At 45.2% G+C, this 22,395-nt stretch overlaps 1 protein-coding gene across 1 annotated transcript; it reads right to left on the bottom strand.

The window, feature by feature from the left end:
- Positions 1–28: 28 nt before the first annotated feature.
- CXH2orf88 (chromosome X C2orf88 homolog) lies at positions 29–19,382 on the bottom strand. Its single transcript, XM_055121860.1, has 2 exons — positions 18,995–19,382; positions 29–788 (listed from the first exon to the last, which is right to left on the bottom strand). The coding sequence occupies exon 2, from the start codon at positions 634–636 to the stop codon at positions 349–351; it is 288 nt and encodes a 95-aa protein (XP_054977835.1). The 5' UTR covers positions 637–788; positions 18,995–19,382; the 3' UTR covers positions 29–348.
- Positions 19,383–22,395: the final 3,013 nt, after the last annotated feature.

The raw sequence follows: 22,395 nt of genomic DNA, 5'->3' as shown, positions 1-22,395 counted from the left end.
CACACACACACACCCTGCAGCCTCCCTCTCCACCCCCCACCATAGATGTCTTTAAAATAACCACTTGGAAATGTGTGGCTCTTTAAATTTCTTTGGTAATAATTCTAATTCCTCAGGGAGAACATGATAGGACATGTAGCCGATTCCTGTGGTGCCACAGGACCTACAGTTAACCCTTTGAAAGACCAAAATTCAAAACTAAGCATTTAAAAATTGCTCCTAATACAGAATTAGTAGAACAGATGAAGTTACTTGTATTTATTCACACCAGTTTTTGCTTTAGTTCCCCCTGTGGAAACTAGCACCGACTCTCTGTACAGGTCAAGAAAGTGCCATTCTCCTAGAGCATCACTGCCCGTCACTCTCAATGTATGGAATGTCTTGGTACTTGATGTTGTTGCTTGCCCACTGTTGCATGGCATCGCTGAGGATTTTCTGGGACAGATGGTCTGCGAAATTGGTGATTGCCACACTGGCCACTGGGGGTTCCTTCACGTCCTCCTTGAAACTAGATGAAGAAGGCTTCCTGGGTAGAAATCTGTCATCTGGTATACAGCTTTCTTTACTTGCATTCTGCTTCCCGTTATCAAACGTGTTAGGAAATGGGAAAGTCTGCTTTGATTTCATGCAGCCCATGTTATGAAGAGGGATGGAAAGCAGCAGCAAGGACTATTTCAGCAGCATCTTTGAAAGAAAACCCTGAGTATCCACGTGACGTTGGCTAGCACGTTCCCTCTCCAGGCCACTTCAGGAAAGTCCTCTCACCACTCTCCACAGGTAGTGTGTATCTGTCAAGAGAAGGGATGTTTCATTTTGAAGTCACAGAATGCAGAGTACCGGGTAAGCAGGTAGCATGTGGGAAGGGGCCTTTTTTACCACCACGTTGGTCCCTGGGAGGAAATGTTGAGGTAACATTTTTATCTGTTAATAGAAAAGATAATTACTAAATAATAAATGGTAATTGATAAGCTATTGGAATTTTGCTGGATTATGTTCATGTAAACTTTTCCAGCCTTAATGCCAAATTCCAGCTAGATGGAATTTGTCACAAAAATTTATGCAGATACAGGTAGGCTTATTTATTTATAAATCATTTATTTTCAACTTGTTTGTATTTCATGCTACAGTGGCACAGTTGAGTAGTTATGATCTGGGGACTTGCAAAGCTTAGAGTATTTACTGATTTGCTAACCTTGATCTATATACTGGCATAAGAAACTAGCATATTAAAAATGGTTCCTAGTTCCAACTTCAAGAGTTTATCCATCTTAGGTTGCTATTAGTCAGACTTTATTGCTGGCTGTATGTTTACCAACAACTCAAAAGAGTTGTATAATGAATAACCACTTTTAAAAGAAACAAAGAGGGCCTGAGAGAGTGTTCCAGGAGTCATGCACTTACGTGGCATGCAGCCAACCCTAGTTTGATTCCCAGCACCACATATGATTCTCCAAGCACTGCTGGGAGTGATTCCTGGATACAGATCAAGAGTAAGCACTAAGCATCACTGGATATAACCCCCAAACTACCCTCCCTCAAAATGAACCAAGACTATACATAGACCCAGAACCTATACAAAAAGCTGGCGTTCAAGTGTTATATTTGAATAATTTTAATGTCAGTGGCAGTGAAAGGGCACGGAGTGGCTAAAGGGATCAGAAAATTGAATTCTACCGCCTTCTGCTTACAAGAGACACTCTTGAACTTCCACAATAAACACAGGCTCAAAGTAAAAGACTGGGATGCTGTACTTATATTAGACAAAGTAGGCTATTAAACTAAAAGTGGTATGAAAAAGAAAGCTGGCCATCACATAAACAAAGGACCTATAAATCAAGAAGACTTAACCAGCATGAATATGTATGTGCCAAATGAGGGAGTATCAAAATACAATCTACAGCTGAGAGACCAGGAGGATGATATAGACAGTGCCACATTAGGAAGAAGAGATCTTAATACCACCACTGAGTAGATTATCCGGAGACACAGTAAGAAAAGAACATTACAGGATGAAATGGAAGTGCTTGTCTTAACAGATATTTATTTGGCTCTCCCTCCCCAAAAAGCTGAGCACATACTCATACTTCTCTCCACTGGCCATTCTCTAGGACAGACCGTATGTGGGGAAGCAGAACAAGCCTGCAAGCAAGAAAACAGAAATCAGATCAAGGCTCTGCAAATGAGGCTTTGGTCCTTACTTATTTCTGGACCAAATAATAGCTCCTAAAAAGTCATAAAAGTCACTCATTTGTGAAATGACGTGCTTTAAGGTAAAAATTATTGAGAACTTTCTGTAATTAAGTCTAGATATCTGTAAATTTTACCCATTTCCCCCATAATTTGTTCCCCACTGAATAAGGATGATGTAGTGGGGTTTAGGAAATCCAACCTGCTTTTATCTGTTGGCAATTCTGTACGCCTGCTACACACTCTAGACATGCTACTTCAAAGGGGAACAAGATAGATGTGTGACATTTGTCTTATTTACAAGATTAAACTCTCTCTGAAGGTCGGAATCTCATTGGTTGTGCATCTTCACCATGTATTGCTCTATGGCTTATCTATTATATGTTATGAGGTTATAGGAAATGACTGGACATTTCAGATTAATCTGAAGATGATTACTTATTTGATGAATTTCAGGTGGAGACCCTCAGCAGAATTATCAGAATATTATGTTCCCTAGGATCTTTGATTTTACAAAAGTAGCATTAAGTTACTATAAATAACCAAGTAATTAATGCCAGATATATGTACCCTCTTACCCCAAACAGTAAAATAGGGGGCAGGTATTTTCAGACGTTGCAAAAAGACTTATCTTTGAGAACATTCTGTTAATCCCACAATGGATCATCCTGACCTCCAGCATGGAGCATCTCCCATCATTAGCATCAGCAAGGTCGCACCCTGGTCATAGGAGCAACTAGAGTCATTAAGACAGAGGTCAGAGAGCCATGGGAGAAAGTACTTGCTCATCAATCATCTGACAAAGGGTTACTACCAAGATATAGGACTAGTAAAACTTAATAACAAAAATTACTTACCCGTATTTGGGGGGCCTGTTTTTGAACTGGTCCTCATTTTTATTTTATTCTTTATTTTATTTTGGACTGGGCCTCTTTCACCCAGATCCCCCATTTTCCAGTAGTCACACCCAGAGACTGCCCCTGGTGCCATGTAATCCTATCAACAGCCAACATCCAGAGACTATAAAACCAAGCTCCCGGAAGCATCACATTGCGGCCATGAGACATCTAATAGCCTAGTTCTCTCTCTTGGAGAGCCTGACAAGCTACTGAGAGTCTATTGCCCACTTGGGAGAGCCTGGCAAGCTCCCCGTGGCATATTCATATCCAAAATACAGTAACAGATATATACATACCTCTCAGTGATCCCAGCAAGCTATCGAGAGTATCCCGCCTGCAGGGCAGAGCCTGGCAAGCTACCTGTGGCATATTCAATATGCCCAAAACAGTAACAATAGGTCTTATTCCCCTGACCCTATAAGAACCTCCAATCGTTGGGAAAGACGAGTAAGGAGAGGCTGCTAAAATCTCAGGGCTGAGTGTAATAGAGATGTTACTGGTGCCCACTCAAGTAAATTGACGAACAACGGATGACAGTGATACAGTGAGTATTTTGCCCATTAAAAAAAGACTTCCACAGACTTGTGTCTGGCCTCTTGCCAACATAGTGTTGTCTTTGTCTGCTTGGTTTTGGACCACACACAGCTGTGCTCAGGAACCATGAGGTGCTGGGGACTGAACCTGGTTAGTCATGTACAAGGCAAGTGCTCCATTCCCCCTCCTTCCTGTACTATCTGGCCCCAAGACTAATCATATTTACATTAATTTCAAGAATGGACAATAATAAGGCCAGGAATAGAAATCTTAGGAGTGGTTCTCATTGAAGATGAAGTGACAGGTCTGCCTGGAAAGGGTCATAAAGAATTTTCTGGGTGACCGAAATGCTTTCTATCTTGGAGTGCTGATTACATGGATGTATACATCTGTCAGAACTTGTAGCATCTGCTTACTTCATTGTCATCTTCCTTAATATCCACAAAATCTACAAAACCACTTTTGAGATGTTCTGGAAGACCTAAGTCCAGGGCACTGGTCTATTTATAAATGCATCAGCCTGGACAAGGGCTGCCTGCTGGAATTAGTCACGCCAGGGTTTCAAACCAGTCCACAATCCCAGCCCTTAGAGTCAGGGGCAGCAGCCGTGCCCAGCTCTGTAAGAGGTGTGCTTCTTTGTTCTGCTCAGGCCTAAAATCAGCCCCGCTCAGGGGTCCATTCTTCTGGACCTCAGCAAGAAGCTGCCGATTGAAGGCTTTCAGTGTCTCACTTCCGTTGAGAACGTGAAGAGTGCTTTGATTTGGAATAATGGCAGTTTAAAAAAAGAAATCGCTTTGGAAATGGAATGTGAAAGTACTTCGTTCTTAGCAGTATTGTTCCTAAACTAATTCCTGAGTAGAGGGAGGGAGTAGGAGCGTGTAGTAGAGAGCACAATATATAACCTCATGCAGAGAACTAGGTTAGCAGTGCCCCATTCTCCACAGTGCTCTGAATCTGGGCATGTCTCAGTACTGTCCATGGCACCGCAGAATACCTAGATAGTAAACTTTTCTGCCATCTACCTTCAGCTAGTTTAGCTTCTAAAATAACCTAAAATGATTGTTCCACAGATTTCATCACTTTAGTTCCCTAATTCGTGTGTGTGTGTGTGTGTGTATGTGTATGTGTGTGTGTGTGTACCATCCTTCCTATAACCAAGAAATGAGATAGGTAGACCTGACTTGTTCCTCTTGCAGAGAAAACATCCTGAGAGAGCTTGTGGCAAGCAAGAGTGAGCTGTGCTCATTTTAGCCCCTCTTCTTAGATTAGGGGGGAGAGAGAGAGAGAAGGAGGAACACTTGTACTGGTGGGAAGTGTACACTGGTGGGAAGTGTACACTGGTGGAGGGATGGGTGTTGGAACACTGTACGACTGAAACCTAATTATGAACAGCTTTGTAAGAATCTACCTCACAATGGTTCAATTAAAAAATCTTTTTTAAAAAATGCTACTCAGTCATGGCCTGTTTATGAGTACTCAGCGGCACTCCTCTCTTGACTATGCATAACTTCCCCTAATCCTAGCTTTGAAGTTCATTTTCTCCTCCCCAGAGTCTCATACTCTTCTACTCAGTGCTCCTGCTCCTGGCCTGGTTTCCACCAGCAGGTCATTAGGACCCAGGCCCTCCCCTGCTCCAGAATAGGGCACTGCCTAGGAGTAACTGTCAGACCTGGCATTGTGGCTTCGTCTGGGTGGAATCCCACAGATGTACTCATGTCAGTAGGTGACGAGCTGGTCTAATGCTCTCAGGAACTTGCCATCACAAGCTCAGAGAAGGTGCCAGCTGCCAGCGATTGGGAACCTGCTGCAAAGACATGTTAGATTGCAAGTCTGTGAGTTTTACCCCACAAAAGATGCTGGACCTTTATTATGAATAAGGAAGGATGATCCTTAAAGAAAAATCAGAGCCAAAATGAGCAAAGCATTGATACTGTGAATGACAGTTTCACCCTGTATACCACTACAGAAAAGAACTTTGTAGAATTCCAGTCTTCCCTAGAAGATAGTTTTCATAACAAGGAAATAAAATGGTACATGCATCATCATCATCATCATCATCATCATTATTATATCCTCACAGCAGAGCCTGGCAAGCTACCCATGGCATATTTGATATGCCAAAAACAGTACCAAGTCTTGCAAACGGAGATGTTACTGGTGCCCACTCGAGCAAACTGATGAGCAACGGGATGACAGTGATACAGCGATACACTGATGATTATTACTATTGGGGTGAAGGCAGATTTGGGCCACACCTGGCAGTGCTCAGGGGATAAAACTAGGGTAAGCCACATGCAACACAATGTACTTACTAAACCCCCATGTACTTTCTCTCTGGCCCTTGGTTGGGAGGGGCACACACCCTGCTCTGCTCAGGCCTTACTCCTGGGTCTGTACTCAGGGTTGACTCCTGGTGGTGGTCAGGGATTGAACACTGGTTGACTGCATGCAAGGCAAGCATTTTACCTGCTGTGCTATCTCTCTGGTACCCTGTATGTGTTTTTGATGCAAGTCAATATATTATGGTGTGGGGGGGGTCCTCTTAGACCTGAGCTTACTTAGATTTTATGAGATCTCTGGCTTGCAAATTAGCACAGCCACCAATTGAAGGCAAAGTACATTAAATGGTTCATATGAACTACAAATATAAAACTATTTTGACTCTTGAGACCAGAGTGATAGTACAGTAGTTGGGCATTTGCCTTGCACCTGGCTGAACCGGGTTTGATGCCTGGCTTCCTAGATGGGCCCTTGATCATCGCTGCATGTGGTCTGAAAACAATTTATATATATATACATATATATATAAATATATATATGTGTGTGTATATATATATACACACACTTATATTTGGGTTTTTGTTGGTTTATATATATATATATATAAATATTTTATCCCACCCACACAGCAGAGCCTGGCAAGCTACCTGTGGTGTATTTGATATGCCAAAAAAAACCAAGTTTCACAATAGAGACGTTACTGGTGCTCACTTGAGCAAATCGATGAACAATGGGATGACAGTGCTACAGTGCTTGTCATTTTAACTGATCATACAAAATACAATTGTTTTTAAAACAAAAAATTTTAAATACTGAAAATCAATTTTGTCTACTTTCAGACATAATCTGAAGTTACATAAAGCCTTGTCAGTGAGACCATTACTTTACCCACCAGCCAGTCTTTATGGAGCCTCCACTTTGCGTTTAGGACCAATATCCACCAGTGTAAGTGCTTTCAAAACTCACTTAGCAAAGATCAAAGGTAGATAATAGAGTGCAAATAGAACCACTTAACTCAAGCTACAAGTAGTTTAGATTCCCAGAGAGGCCCTTTGCTTGTCTTGCCCTGATGGGTAAACTGGCCACTGTTCATGCCATTGTCGCCCCCCAAATCTAAGAATACTTCTCCTCCCACCCACCCTTCTTCTCGAGAGAAACACAAGGGAAGTCCTTTTTGCGTGAGTCCCCTGAAGTCTCAAAGTACTTAGGATCCAAAGAAAACCCTGGCACTTTCCTCAGGATTGGGCCCAGCAGCCACCACTGAGTCTTCTGTTGGGTCCCAAACTGCAGCCCACGCCGTGGCTGTTCCTGATGGAGCTGGCGTCCTCCATCCAGGTGCTGTGTTACCAGACTTGGCCTGGTGGTAAAGCCCAGGGAAATGCCTAAGGAGTCACAGAAAAGCCAGAACCTGAATATGATTCAGACTTGAAGCTCTAGCCAGAAACACAAGAACTTCAAAAGTATGCTCTCGCAACACTCAGGCCACTAAATTCCCAGAAGTTCACCTTAAATACTAAATGGTTTCTCTGGAGGAGGAGGTGGTGTGCTGAAAAGTGGTCAAGTATTAGGTATGGAGCCCTATAAGCAACAGTTCTGTAAACCACGGTGCAAAAACTTACATATATACATAGGTGCACGCGTACGTGTGTGTGTGTGTGTGTGTGTGTGTAAGTGCTCCTCTTAAGGCAGACTGGGGTGTGCAGGGAGGCAAATGGGCAGGGAGGAATTGGTCGAGGGAAGTGGTAAAGCAATAGATGTTGAAACAAAGTATGCCTGACACCAAATCATAAATAACTTCAAGTTATAGGGTGACTAAATAAAAAATAAGTATACAATCTGAATTCAGGAAAAAATCAAGATGGTTTCTTCTTATTGTCCTACTTTGGATCATATTCTAAACCTTTTAGCAAATTTAGGGGAGTGTGGAGGGAGATGGTACAGGGCCTGTTAGTTAGGGCATTTTCCTCACAGGCTGCCAAACCTGGTTCAATCCCCAGCACTACATATATTCTCCCTGAGCACCGACAGGACCAGTCCTTGAGGACTGCCAAATGTAGTCCAAAAACTAAACAAAATTTTAAACTAAAAAGAAAACAAGAAGGAAAACACAGTCATGAAATTTGCTTATAAATGGATGGACATGGAGAGTATCCTACTGAGTGAAATGAGTCAGAAGGAATATATATAGACAGATATAGAACGACTGCAATCATTTGTGAGATATTAAAAAAATTAGTATGAGACTCATATCCAAGGCCAGGAAAAACAAAGGCCACAAAGACTGGTCAATGGTTGGAAGGTTGCCACAGGTCTGTGGGTGTGGGGGGGAACGGAGGACATAGGGCAGTTAGGATAGAGAAGGGGCCAGTATGACAATAATAGAAATCATCACTCTGGACAAGAACTGAGTGTTGAAAGTAGGCAAAGGGATATACGTGATAACATTTCAGTATCTGTAATGCAAACCATAATGCCCAAAAGAGGAGAGGGAGTGGAGGTGTGTGTGTTTGGGGGGTGGGGGATGTGTGCCCCTCATAGAGGCAGGTGGGGGGTGGGGAGGGAAACTACACTGGTGAAGGGATATGTGCTGGAACATTATGTAACTTAAAAAACAGAAGCCAGTTTCTACTATGCGTTATACTTAATGATGAGATTGGCTCAGTTCAGAATTAACACAAATCTCCATAGACTAAAAACCACATGGTAGGGATTGGAGCCACACTACATCAGGCCTCACCGGGTGTGGGCAAAAAACAAAACAAAAAATAAATAAAAAGCCACACGGTAGTCTTGTCTTTTTTTTTTTCTTAGTATCTTTCAAATTTCAATGTAGAAACAATAATAAAAATGCCAGTGCAAGTCTAGGCATATAGCTCCAGTGGGAGAGAATATGCCTAGCATATGTGAGGCCCTAAGTTTGATCCCTGGCCCTATAGGGCCTTCCTACCCCATGTCCCCAGCACTGCTGGCAATTCCAAAGCACCAAATGATCCCCACAGCACCTTTACTTACTTTTTAAAGCTAAGTCATTGGGGGAAAAAAAAAGCTGTGGGCCAGAGCATTAATACAGCGGGTAGGGCATTTGCCTTGCATGTGGCTGATCTGGGTTTGATCCCCGCCATCCCATATGGTCCACTGAGCTCCGCTAGGAATAATTCCTGAGTGCAGAGCCAGGAGTAACCCCTGAGCATCACTGGGTATGACCCAAAAAGCCAAAATAAATTTTTTTAAAGCTGAGTCCCGAAAATCATTTGGTTTTCATTTTTTTCCCTAATAATGGGTACCACAAGCATATTTTCTTGTGTGCCATGTGTTTTTTGGGGTACCACAAGCATATTTCCTGAAGCTTGGATGTTCAACAGAGGACTGTAATGAGAATCACTGACAGACTATAACTTCACACCTGGATCAAATGACATTTAAACTGGTAAAGGGAGTGGGGGTGGGGGATGGGGAAGCGGGCAGCGGCTGCATTTAAAGGTAATACTCAAAAGGAAAAAGCTAGAAAATACAGGAGCTAGTACTCTGGTCATTCTGAAGGTCGCCTCAAGAGCGCCACTGCAGTGCTGGGAAATGAGCAGCTGGCTTCCTCCTCAGGCGAGCAGCAGCAGGCTCAAGGGGCTCCCCACGGGGCGGATCTGGGGCCAGGATCTCTCAGTGGAGAGGCAGAGAAAGTAACAGTGTTCTGTGAAAGGACGGTTGGCAACTGTGGTGACCTGGTGGATTCTGATGTTATCTGGAACCTGGGAATCTTCCCCAGCCGAGCCTCACAGAAATGAAGGGCGCTGCCTGGAGAACTGCTTTAGAGCATGAAACATGTTCAGCAAGGGTTGTTCTCCTTCTTAAATTGTCCCCCCAAGTCTGTGAACATCAAAGTACTTACTTTAAGTGCTTTTCATTATTTTTAATTAAGGAGAGAATGATGCCTTAATAATGTTGACGGTCCTGTGGGAGTCTGCGCTGAGCTGGGAGAGTTCAGTCAGGTGGCGGTGCCTCTTCTCATTGATGGGAGGCTTGCAGAGGAAGAGACCAGCCTCTCCTCAGAGCCTCCCAGCTTACTCGGTGCTGTCTGGCTTCACCCTGATTTATTACTGTGAACGGTGAGCCCCAGTCTGCAGCAATTCCTCCTGCAGGTATTCTAAATCTTTGCAGGAAAATGAAGATCGGTTTCAGATCAACCAGTTGGAAAAAACAAACAGTTGAAAGAAAGCATCCAGGCAGGTTACCAGCAAGGCTGTAAAGCACGGAGACCTTCCACTCTACACTCATTCCTTAGCCATGTTCAAGTGATACGTCTGCATTCCTGACACGTGACTTGAGCTCTATAAAATCTGAAAGTTACATCCCTAAGCTACAGTTGTTAAGTGGTAAGTGGAGGGAGGGGGGAAAAGAAGAACTGGGTAACATGAGAACACTGTCTTTGGTTTGCTGCCATGGAAATGTTCTTCAGATCAGAGGTTCCCAAACTTGATGCGACTCCCTTTATAGAAGAAAAAGTTCAATGTCCCCAGAAATCTCCCTTCTTTAACCAACAAACAGAAAGTGTCCCCCAACCCCAATCACACCTAAGGCTTTACTTATTTATGTTTTGATAATGGTGCCAGGGTTCTAACCCCAAGCAAGGTAAAGCTGAATGGCATCTCTATTTCCCTACGCCCAACTGTCATTACTAAAAGGTCAAATGAAGGACTGGAGCAATAGTACAGTGGCTAGGGTGCTTGTCTTACACAAGGTCACCTTGGGTTTGATTCCTGGCATCCCACATGGTGTCCCAAGCACCACCAGGAGTAAATCCTGAGTGCAGAGCCAGGAGTATCCCCTGAGCATTCTGGGGTCTGGCACAAAAACAACAAGAAAAACAAAATGTCAAATGGGATCAGAGAAACAACTCAAAGGACCGGGGCACATGTTTTGCATGTGGGAGCCCTAGGTTCAGTCCCCAGTACCACTCGATCCCCACCAAGCTCTGCAGAGGACAACTCCAAGCACCAAGCTGGAAGCAATCCCTCAGCACCTTTGGGTGTGCCCCCAATTTTATTTTAAATAAAAACCCAATTGAAAATTTGACGTAATACTTTTAAGCTACTTCAAATCCAGATTTAATGCTGATCTGAGGCTCAATCATTTTATGAGGAGAGGGGCAGCACTGGGTCTATATCAAGTGGGCAGACTCCTTCCAGGATGTGGAGACAGTCGGTGGGGCCAAATTTAAAAACAAACACAAAAGCCATCAGTGCTGAGATGGATGCGAGGGTTGAGCTAGTGCAGGATTGACCATCAGAATCAAGAACAAGTTGATGAGAAGTATGATGCCCTTCATGTGCCACTCCCGAGAGACCAAGGTCAATACTCTGGGCCCTCCTCAGATGGTATAAATCGTTCTCCTTTTACCAAAGGATCAAGGTCCATGCAGGAAAAGAATACTAAAAAGCTGAGCAACCTGGGATCTTTCTTAAATTCAGCATTTGCCATCTGTGATGTAGCAAATATACTTGGAAATGACATTCCAGCCTCTATCAGTCTGGGGGCAGCATTCTCCATGTGCAAGGTCAAGTGTGCTTTTCATTCATCTTAAAGTTGAATATACAGAAGAGGAAAGTTGTTTACATTTTAGGATTTGATAAGGTTATTGTCCAATCATTTCTTTGGGTGCAGCTTGGCAATTTACCCAAGGTTTTAACCAAAAGGTCTTACAAACAAAAACAAAAAATAAAAACTCTTTGATTTCAGAAGATACAAAATCTTAAAAATTCCATTAAACAAATGACTTTATGCACAAAATCAGTGCATAAAATCTGTCTACTTCCCATGAAGTTTCCTTTGAACGTCACTGGGCCAATGGAGAAAAAATATACAACAGACTTGTCTCAGACCTAAGGAAAGCCAGAAAGACCAACAGATTCTACATAGAAAGTTTTTCAAGTAGCTCATAACTAGATTAAGGGAGGGGAATTTCAAAAAACTATTTGTAGGTCACTCCCAGGCCAGAGTGGCCAGCCCTGGAACCCATCAAACCAACTCCCTGGGGAAGTTCATGGGCCATGTCATTGACCACAGGCAATTTTCTTGTCTTCTCAGAGATTGTTTCATCTTCTAAATTAGAACTGTGAGCTGGAGTGATAGCACGGCAGATAAGGCACTTGCCCTGCACAGGGCCAATGCAGGTTCTACTCAGCATTTCATCTGGTTCCCCAAGCACTGCCAGGAGTAATTCCTAAGTGCAGAGCCAGGAGTGAGCCCCCCGAAACCAAAAATAAAATTAGAACCAGGATATAGTTCAGTGTTAGAGAACTTGTCTTTATGTGCTAAGGCCCTTGGTTCAAGCCCTGGCATGGAAAAATAAGAGTTTAATTGTTGGAAAGGAAATGATGATGTTGGACAAGAATTGTGTGTTAAAAGTAAAGGGTTATACATGAAAACCTTTAAGTATGTATATTGCAAGCCACAATGCCCAAAAGGAGAGAGAGGGAGAGAGAAAGAGGGAGAGAGGGAAAGAGAGAAAGGACGGGAGGGAGAGAAAGGAAGGGAGGGAGAGAGAGAGAGAGAAGTGCCTGCCATAGAGGTGGGGTAGAGGGGTGATGGGAGGGAACCTGGGGACACTGGTGCTAGGAAATGTACACTGGTGGAGAGATGAAGGGTGGAATACTATATGACTGAAACCTAATCATGAACTAGGTTCATAAGGGTCTATCATAAGGGTCTATCTCACAGTGATTAAAATATATATATGAAAATTTAAAAAAGAAAAAATAAGTTTCCTGGGGGCTGGGAATGTGGCTCATTAGCAAAGCACATACTTTGGATGCATGAGACCTGACTTTGGTTGCTAGCACACAGAAACAGGCACACAAAACACACACAGGCACAGACACATACATAATACTACTACCAATAATAAAGTGCTCACTTAATTAAGAGTGCTAGTTCCTGCTCCAAATTCCTCCATGAACAATGACAAGGAAAGTCACAAAGAGCATTAAAAATGCAGCTGCTGCTGGGGCTGGACAGACAGTGCAGCGAGTAAGGCTCTTGCCTTGAATACAGCCAACCTGAGTTCAATCCCCAGCACCACATGTAGTTTCCTGAGCACCGTCAGGAGTGATCTGGGAGCACAGAGCCAGGAGTAAGCCCTGGGCACTGTCAGGCATAGCCCCCAAACCGAAAATGATCAAACAAAAAAGAAATGCAGCTGCTATTCTAACATTATCACTAAACTTGACTTGTGACTGTTTTGGAGAGTTCTCACTCTCTGCTTCTGAACAGTGCTCCCATTGCCCCTTTCAAAGGTCACAGATACACAGGTATCCCATCTCAAAGTCTTCCTCAAAGGTGAAAGCAAATACTCCTGACAATTATAGGTCCTTGAGGTGATTGTATCGGGAATCATGGTGCGTACCACTGAGAGGTTGCTGTCCGTCTCCTGGCAGAGAGGGATGGCTTCTCTCAACGTTAGTAATTTATTAGTGTCTAGTGAAAGGCTGCTCATTTTAATTGATCAACTGATTATAACTAACATTTCTTCTGAGACTATAAGCTTGTTCCACTTTTAAGAATCGTGAAGAAATTGGAAGGAAATCAGAGTTTGTACTCCCACATATGCCATATTAGCATATTAATTGTTTTGAGGGCCCAAGAGATAGGACAGGGGTTAAGGTGCTTGCCTTGCAGAGAGTGACACTGATCCAACTTGTCCCCTGAGCACTGCCACAAGTGAACTATGAGTGCAGCTGAATGTGGCCCGAAAACAAAAAAAGTGAAATAATTGTTTTGGGCCAAAGGCCAAAGAGTCTGCAATCTCCTCTTTCTCTTCAAAAATAGGACAGGTATATAAGTCCCTCTGAAAAAGTATTTCCCGCTCCTGTATCTGGAGATAATTCTTAACCATCTGAGAACTTTCATCTACTTAATGAATCTTACCAGACAGCCCTTATTTATCATAATTTCCCCTAGTTAACTTTCCATAATATACTCTCAACTCAGGTGCTCTAATTACTTTCCCTTAGTCTAGCTTCTTATGTATCACCATTTGGTAAGATGTTAAGATATGGATTTATAAATATAGAGATTCTCCAAGGCTAGCCATCTATTTGAATCACATTTCTTTATTTTTTTTTCTTTTTGGGTCACACCCGGCGATGCACAGGGGTTACTCCTGGCTCTGCACTCAGGAATTACCCCTGGCAGTGCTCAGGGGACCATATGGGATGCTGGGGATCAAACTCGGTTGGCTGTGTGCAAGGCAAACACGCTACCTGCTATGCCATTGCTCCAGTCCCTGAATCACATTTCTTAGTGAAATCCTTTATGTACATAGAAGCATAAATCTTTTTTCTCTGTTCACATAATAGCAGTTTAATTCACGGCCCCAGTCAGAAACTGAGGGTAGAGTTCTTTTTCCCCCTACAAATTCTAGATTCACTGTATCACTGTATCACTGTAATCCCATTGCTCATCGTTTTGCTTGAGCGGGCACCAGTAACGTCTTCATTGTGAGACTTGTTACTATTTTTGGCATATGGAATATGCCATGGGTAGCTTGCCAGGCTCTGCTGTGCGGGCGGGATACTCTCGGTAGCTTTCCAGGCTCTGTGGGAGGGACAGAGGAATTGAACCCGGGTCAGCTGCATGCAAGGCAAACACCCTACCTGCTTAGCTATCGCTCCAGTCCATATTCTAGATTAGTCTTTACAATTCAGAACTCCTAGGAATAAGGTCTATATAATAGATTGTTTATGTGCTTTAATTTTCAAGCAAAGTAGTCTGCATAATTTTGGATACTTACAATACCATTATTACAAACATGGGAAAACATGTCCAAATATGCTTGAACTCTAGCTCAAAGGGCCAAGAACCCAGAAAGTGTTTCTATTTTTAGTTTAACAGTATTGGGTGAGGGGGGGCTGGAGACTCACACCGTTCAGTGCTCAGGAGTGACCCCTGGCAGTGCTTGGCAACCATGTGGTAACTGGTGATTCAGACCAGCGTTGACAGCATGCCAGGCAGATGCTCTAGCCCCTGGGACTGACTTCTTTCCTGATACACTGACCACACTCCAAAAGAGTCTTTACAGAATTCCTGTGAAGCTGAAAGTAGATCAGGGATTGCGGGTACATTTAAATCTTTTTTCAAAAACACCCATTTTTTAAACTATTAAATTTCTTTTTTTTTTTTTTTTGCTTTTTTGGTCACACCCGGCAGTGCACAGGGGTCACTCCTGGCTCTACACTCAGGAATTACCCCTGGTGGTGCTCAGGGGACTATAAGGGATGCTGGGAATCGAACCCGGGTCGGTCACGTACAAGGCAAATGCCCTACCGGCTGTGCTATCACTCCAGCCCCTAGATTTCGTTTTTAACCCAAAAATATTTTCTCTCCCATCAAGCAGTTCTCCTCACTGCACACCCTATGACAATGATCTCCTAGCTTTCTCTTCTTTGTTAAAACATTTCCCCTCACTCCCCCTTTCTCTTCCTGTCCACCGATTTCCCTTCTTTCTGCTTAAACTAGATTGGGGTACAGGGAGGCTGGGGAAGGTTCATCTCCTTCCATCAGAGTTCCTAAATTTTTCCCATCCTTACTCAGAATTCTCTTGAACTTATTTACTTCATACTTTTCTTCCCCCATAAAATGAAATTATCCTAGAGCGCAATCTCTTCTCCTTTTGCTATGCTGCAAAGAACCGTTTTCCACATCTAGTCATGTAATGAAAGTTACAGTATGGCTATCCATAAACTTCACCTTGTGTTACACATGGATGAGAGAGCAACAAACTACACATAGCTTTGTCTCCTTCAGGACACTTCCAAGCAAGGTCCCAGAGTGGCAGCAGAGTTTGGGATCGGAACCTGTGTTTTGTTTGGCCCAGACTGTGTTTGAACTGCTCTAAGCCGGATATTTCATTCCACTTCATTGCACTCTGGCATATCTTATCTCACTTCACTAATTTATCCTACCTGTAGTCTCTTGCAAAACATCCTTAATTTCATAACTCTTAATTGAAAAAGAATAAATTACTTCTTAAAGTATGCCAACAATCAGGCTCTTCCCATTCTGTACACTAGAACCAGTTAATGCATCCCAAACTTTCAACATCATGATACACCACTCATTTATTGCATGTTGTCCATGCTATGAAAAATAGGCTCATTTTTAAAAAAAATCCAAACATTGAAGACAGATGGTATATTAGTTGAAGAAAAATAATTGCACCAATGGTCTTTGCTTTCTTTAAGCAAAGGAGAAGACAGAAGAAACCGCTTTAAAAGAGAACCAAACTACAAACAGCAGAGACTACTTTGAAAGAATCAAAGAATCCATGTCTTTTTGTGTTGGTGACTTACAGACATTCCAGTAAGAGCCAGCAGACATGAGCAGAGAAATATTCTGACTCCACCTGTAGGAGGAGGGCATTCTCTAGAGGCTAGAGACCCAAACGCTTCAGTCCCACTGTTTTAGCTGTCACAAACCAGTTAGTGTGATAACAATCTGACAAAATCCAAGACTTAATCAGTGAATAAGGAACACTGAGGTTGGGGGGATTAGGGATTTCTAGGAACTAGCACTTCACTAACAACCAGATCTTTTTCAAATCATTGCTTACTTTTGTGATACATGTGGTAATGCTTGGGGCTTTATTTTTAGAAAAGCACTTGGTTAATTTTTTTCCCCTTGCAGGTGCCCCTATGAAAAACAATGATTCAACTGGCTAGGATAGTCTAGAATTAGTCTGGTAAGTAAGGAGGACAGGGCTGAGTTCAGCTGATTCATCAGTTCGTCTTAGCAGAATCTACTGAGGATCATCTGGGGATTCTTAGCCATCACCATGCACTTGGTTCATTGCGTTCATTATTCTGACTTTAAACAAGAACCATGAGAGGCAGATGATGCTACTCATTGATTTGGATAAGAAGTTTCTCAAGGTCACAACGTGAGTAGGGGTCAAAACCACGGTGTAAAATCCAGTCCCTAACCCTACCCCTCAAGCCCAGGAATACCACAGAAGCATCTGGATAGGCCAGCGTGACAAAAATAACTGTTTCATATATCACCTGTGACTTGGCTAATGGATAGAGTCACCAAATGTGCAGGCAACACTCAAACAAAGGACAAAATTAACACACTGAATGCATACTTCCAGGATCAACCCACATTGACCAAATTGTGAGCTGTCTAGGGGCATCAAGTTAGGATGGGAAACATTCCTATTTAAAAAGTTTAACTGCATAATTAAACAATGTAAAGACTATCTTGACAAAAATGTATGCTTATTGGGTGGGGGGAAATATAAGGTCTTTTTTTTTTTTTTTTTTTTTGCTTTTTGGGTCACACCCAGCGATGCTCAGGGGTTACTCCTGGCTTTGCACTCAGGAATTGCTCCTGGCAGTGCTATCGCTCCAGCCCCGGCAATGTAAGGTCTTTAGTCAATGCAGATGTGTTCAGTAGAAATGCCAATTGGTAGACAATTTGTGGAAGAGAGGAATTCATTGCACTCTTTTCTGACTAGGCTGAATTACTAAACTCAGGCTTAAGAATTTTAGCACAGAGAAGGGTCTGAGGTAAAGAAGGAAATGAAAGTGATTATTATTTATCCAAAGATAACTTGGTTGACTTTGAGGTAACTATACTAAATTCACTTCGAAGATTTATCTCATTGAATGCTCACAGTTTCTCTATGTAAATAAGAGCGCACTTCCATTCCCATCTCACAGGTGAAGAAATTGAGACCCTGGAGTCTAAAAGGCTGTCAAGTAAAAGGATTCCAGGCTTACTCTATGCCTTTTTCGATCTTTCCTTTCTCTCTCTTCCATTTTCTTTTTCAAGTTGGAACCACTATGATTTACCATACTGTTTATGATAGATTTAAGCAACACCTCACTCTCCTACAGTGTCTGCTTCCCGAAGTCTGAGACCTTTCATTTCTTAACTTTTCATTGCTTGTGTGTGAGTGTGTTGTGTGTGTGTGCGTGTGTGCCAGAGGGGGGGCAAGGACTCCTTTCATCCAGATGAGTTCTGGATTTTCCCTGTTGAAAATTCTGCATATAATTACGCACGGTGGAGGGTTACTTGGCAAAAGCAGAATTAATGAGCAGCACGTCTGAAGACGCAAGCAAGTGCAGCAACAAGGCTTGGTAACAGAAAGGCGGGTTACCCCCCACCAAGTGCAGCCACCCGCACTCCTTGCCACAGGCCCATTTCCTCGAAGCAGGGGCTATTCGCTGGGCGTGCTAGGGAGAGAGAACAGCTGGACGGGAGGATGGTCTAAAGGAACACGCTGCTAAGGTCGTGGACCTAAATAAGCAACTTTCGTCCGATGGGCAAACCGAAGTGACTGCGTTCCCAGGCCGTTCTTCTTGGCACGTACGGTCAAGCCTACCTGAATAACGCTCTGTCCCTTTCGCAAACCAGAGTCCGAGATCAGGTACTTGAGAATGAGGTTGTCCGCCTCAGAACCCCAGCTCTTGCTATTGCTTTGTGCTTGGTCAGAATAAAAGATTTCTCGGCTGAATGCTTAAACGCATTCCCCTCGGAGCCTACGTGAAACCCGCCCGGGTCCCCCCACCCCGCAAAGACGCAGACTTCGATAAGGGCATAACTGACGCCCGGGAATAACAGTCTCCCCTGCCCAGGCCGGGGAGGCGTGCGACTAGAAATAGTTGCAGTCCTTCTGCCTTTGCTCCTGAGATCCCGTGCCTCCGGGCTGGAGCTCCTCGCCCTGCGAGCCCCAGCATGCACTCCAGATCCAGCTCGCTGCGGTTCCGAGGAGCATCCGAGCTACTTTGCTCTTCCCAAGCCACTTTGGAACCCACGGCTGGCAGCGGGGGGAGCACAGAAACGCGCGGTTCCGACGCGAGCCTTTAAAAAAAAATTTTTTTTTCTTTTAAATTTTGGTTTGTTTTTAACCTGGAAGCCTGCGGTCAGGCTGGGGCAGGCAGGAGCAGCGCGGGCGCGGGTGCAAGTCCCAAAGCCCAGGAGCCGCGGGGCCGAGCGGGGTGCACGGGCGGGGCGCGCGGCCCTGCAGGCTCGGTGCTCGGACTCCCGCCTCCTGCCGCCCGGGAGCCCGCGGGGCAGACCTGGGGTCGCAGGGGTGCACTTACCCGGCACGTCCCCGGGGAGCCGCGGGCCATCGCCCCTCGGGGCTGCGGGGGTCCGGGCGGCCGCGGGCGCTCGCCGAGCTCGGGCGCCCCGAGGCTCGGGCGGGCGCGGAGGCCGAGGCTCGGGCGAGCGGCGGCGCAGCCGGGATCCGGGATCCGGCGTCCGGTGGCCGCGCTCGGGGCTCGGGCCCCTCCTCCCGCGCCGCGCCGCCCTCCGCGACCTCCTCGCGGGTTCGCGCCCCGCGCCCGCCAGGGGCCGCAGGTGCAGCCGCGCGGAGCCGGGCGGCGGGCGCGCCCTCTGCGGGCCGAGCTCGACCCGGGCCGGGGAAGGGCAGGGGCGCGCAGGGGTCTCTGGCGCGGGGGTGCTGGGGGAAAGCGGCCGCCGCTCTCACGCTCCCCTCACCGACGGCTCAGAGCTTGGCCCCTTCCTCGGGCGCAGGAATTAAGACCCCCCCCCCCCAATTCATCCCCAAAGTTGCAAGAAAACCGACGCGGCCCTTACGCACGCATCAACCCTGCGCCCCGCCGCGCCCAGCTGCAGGCGATGTCCCAGCAGCTTCCCCCAGGCCTCCAGGGCCCAAGGTTCGAGCCCCCCCACCCCGTTTTCACCCTCAAATCCTACACGTCCCCCCACACGAGGCCCTCATCCTACGCGCCCGGGTCCGGAATCTGCGAAACAGGAGTGGCTCAAGCGTTTGCACGTAAACAAACAAAACCCCTATTTTCTCCTATCCGCAAATACTCGACAGCAGTTTCCAAAGCCTGCTGCTTCCGAGGACAAAACACCTTTTATGAAACCTGGAAGTCACCTCCCGCAAACAAGGTCCTGATTCAGTCCAGCTTGGCCTTTGTGAAGGCCCCAGCCCAGCGCGATCCCCAGCAAGAGCCAAAGCCCGAACAGTCAGAGCATACAAAAGAACCTTTATTGGGGTTTTGTGTCCCACAATGGATTACTCATGCCTAGTGATGGCTTCACCTGACTCAAGAAACAGCTGGAGATCAGCCACCATCCGGATCACACGGCTGCTTCTCCCGGAAGGGAGCGTAACATGAGGCCCCCATAGCCATGCCACCGGACTCCGTGTCAGGCTGCTTCACTCAGGGCGCTCCGGAAGGGACCCAGTCCCAGCAGTGACCTCCACAACCCAACCACCGCCATGCTCAAGGCCACGCCCCACATGCTCTGGCAGAGCTTCACACATGAGCGAACATACTCCTGGACTGCACAGATACAAAAGCGGCTCCGGGGCACATCATAAGACACTCTCTACCCATTCTCCATGATTACCACACTATATTCGATGGGGTTCAGACAGTAGGCAACAAATCACATAAAGGGAAATATATATATGCCTGTAGATATAGGGCATTTGCCTTGCACGCGGCCGACCTGGGTTCGATTCCTCCATCCCTCTCAGAGATCCCGGCAAGCTGCCGAGAGTATCTCAGCCGCATGTCAGAGCCTGGCAAGCTACCCGTGTTGTATTCAATATACCAAAAACAGTAACAAGTCTCACAATGGAGATGTTACTGGTGCCCGCTTGAGCAAATCGATGAACAATGGGATGACAATGCTATATACATATTTTCAGGTATATATGCCAAAATAGAACAATCTTCACACTGTTTCCTATATGAACACTTTTTTTTTTTTAGCTTTTTGGGTCACACCCAGTGATGCACAGAGGTTACTCCTGGCGGTGCTCAGGGGACCATATGGGAGGCTGGGAATCGAACCCGGGTTGGCCGTGTGCAAGGCAAACGCCCTACCCGCTATGCTATCACTCCAGCCCCATTCTATACAAACACTTTTTTTGTAAGCATGTTCAGCAGTTCTTCATAACAGACAATACAAAATATATTCTTTCAGTTGTGTTTTGGGACAGGGATTGGAGCTTGGAATGGAAACATCCCGAATTTGGTGATGGGAAGGTGTAATGGTGGTGGGATTGGTTTTTGAATATTAAATGTAATCAAATATTGTGAACTATCTTATAAGAAAAAACAGCTGGAGAAAGACTGACCCTACAAGGCTCAGATCTGAGGATAATGAGGTTTAGCTACCTTCAGGTTTGACAAAGAATAGGGGCTGGAGAGATAGGACAGTGGTTTAAGCACTTGCTTTGCACCCAGTCAAGCAGGCTTTCATCCCAGCACCATATGTGGTCCCCTGAGTCCATTGAGTATTGAATATTGCCGGGTGTGTCCCCTCCCCCTGCAAAAATAACAAAAAAGACAAGAAAACAGGTATGACAAAGAATCAATATAGACCAGGGTCTGGGGGCACAAACTATACAAAACCTAGCAGGGATCTTTTAGCCTCCACATGAACCAAGCACTCTTACTTGTAACTAAACCTTAAATGAAGGTAACATTACATTAGCCCTGAAATGTAATCTTTCTTCAAGACATAATAGGATTGGAATGGGTACACTCTGACAATGTGAAGCTACTAATAGTCATAGGGTTTGTCAGATCTAAGTCTTTATAATGCAAATTGATTATGGTATCATAAAAGAATGAGTTCTACATTTTTCAGGCATACAACGTAATCATTGAGCTTCTGCCTTTCACCCTAAATTCACCAATCTCGCTCAGAAATAACAGGTTAACAGATATCTATCTGGACTCCACAGGAGGAAATCAGTGTGAGTCCTTAGCCACTGGGGGTGAGACAGGAGAAACTAAAACATTTTCCAAAAGCCTTTTGCTCCCTAGTTAACCAGGGCAGAAGACTAGGGGGAAAGAGAGAGACTAGCCTTGGCAGAAGAGGAAAAACTGTATCTAGGCACATATTCCCCAACTGTGTGATGCACTGGGTCATCTTCCTGTTCTAGTTCCCCACGACACCTCTTGGAAGGTGTGGGGACCCCCAGGTGCATGGCCTAAACTGGCACATAAACGTAGTTCTGCAGTGCAGCTCTCGGGCAGTGGCCCCGTCACTGGGGCTGAGGCTCTGACTAGCCCAGGGCTCGCCCTCTCTCTACCACCCCAGGGGTTGGTTAAGACAGAGGACACTCCTATGGGGCAGTCCACGGAATGGCCAGTCTGGTGCTCTGCAGCTGGGGCACTGGTGCCTTGAGCAGTTCCTGGGCCACCGAAGACTCTGCTTCTACCCCCAAGCAGAGGTGGCCGGCGGCCAGTCTAATGACATCCAGAAGCAAATGGGACCTTGGTCTCCCCTATGGCCCGCTGGTCCGGTTTCTTTCTGGTCAAGACCAAGACTGCACGTAGATGTGCTCTTTCACGGTTGGTGGGAATGACGACTGGTCCAGCCTTTTTGGAAAACAATATGGACAGTACTTCAAAAACTAGAAATTGAGCTTCCATATGATCCCACAATACCTGTCCCTTTCACTGTCATCCCATTGCTCATCGATTTGCTCGAGCAGGCACCAGTAACA

The sequence above is a fragment of the Sorex araneus genome, chromosome X (genome assembly GCF_027595985.1).
Source record: "Sorex araneus isolate mSorAra2 chromosome X, mSorAra2.pri, whole genome shotgun sequence".
Taxonomy (NCBI): Eukaryota; Metazoa; Chordata; class Mammalia; order Eulipotyphla; family Soricidae; genus Sorex; species Sorex araneus.
Note: the sequence above shows the minus strand (reverse complement) of the source record. Positions and strands in the feature narration are given on the sequence as shown.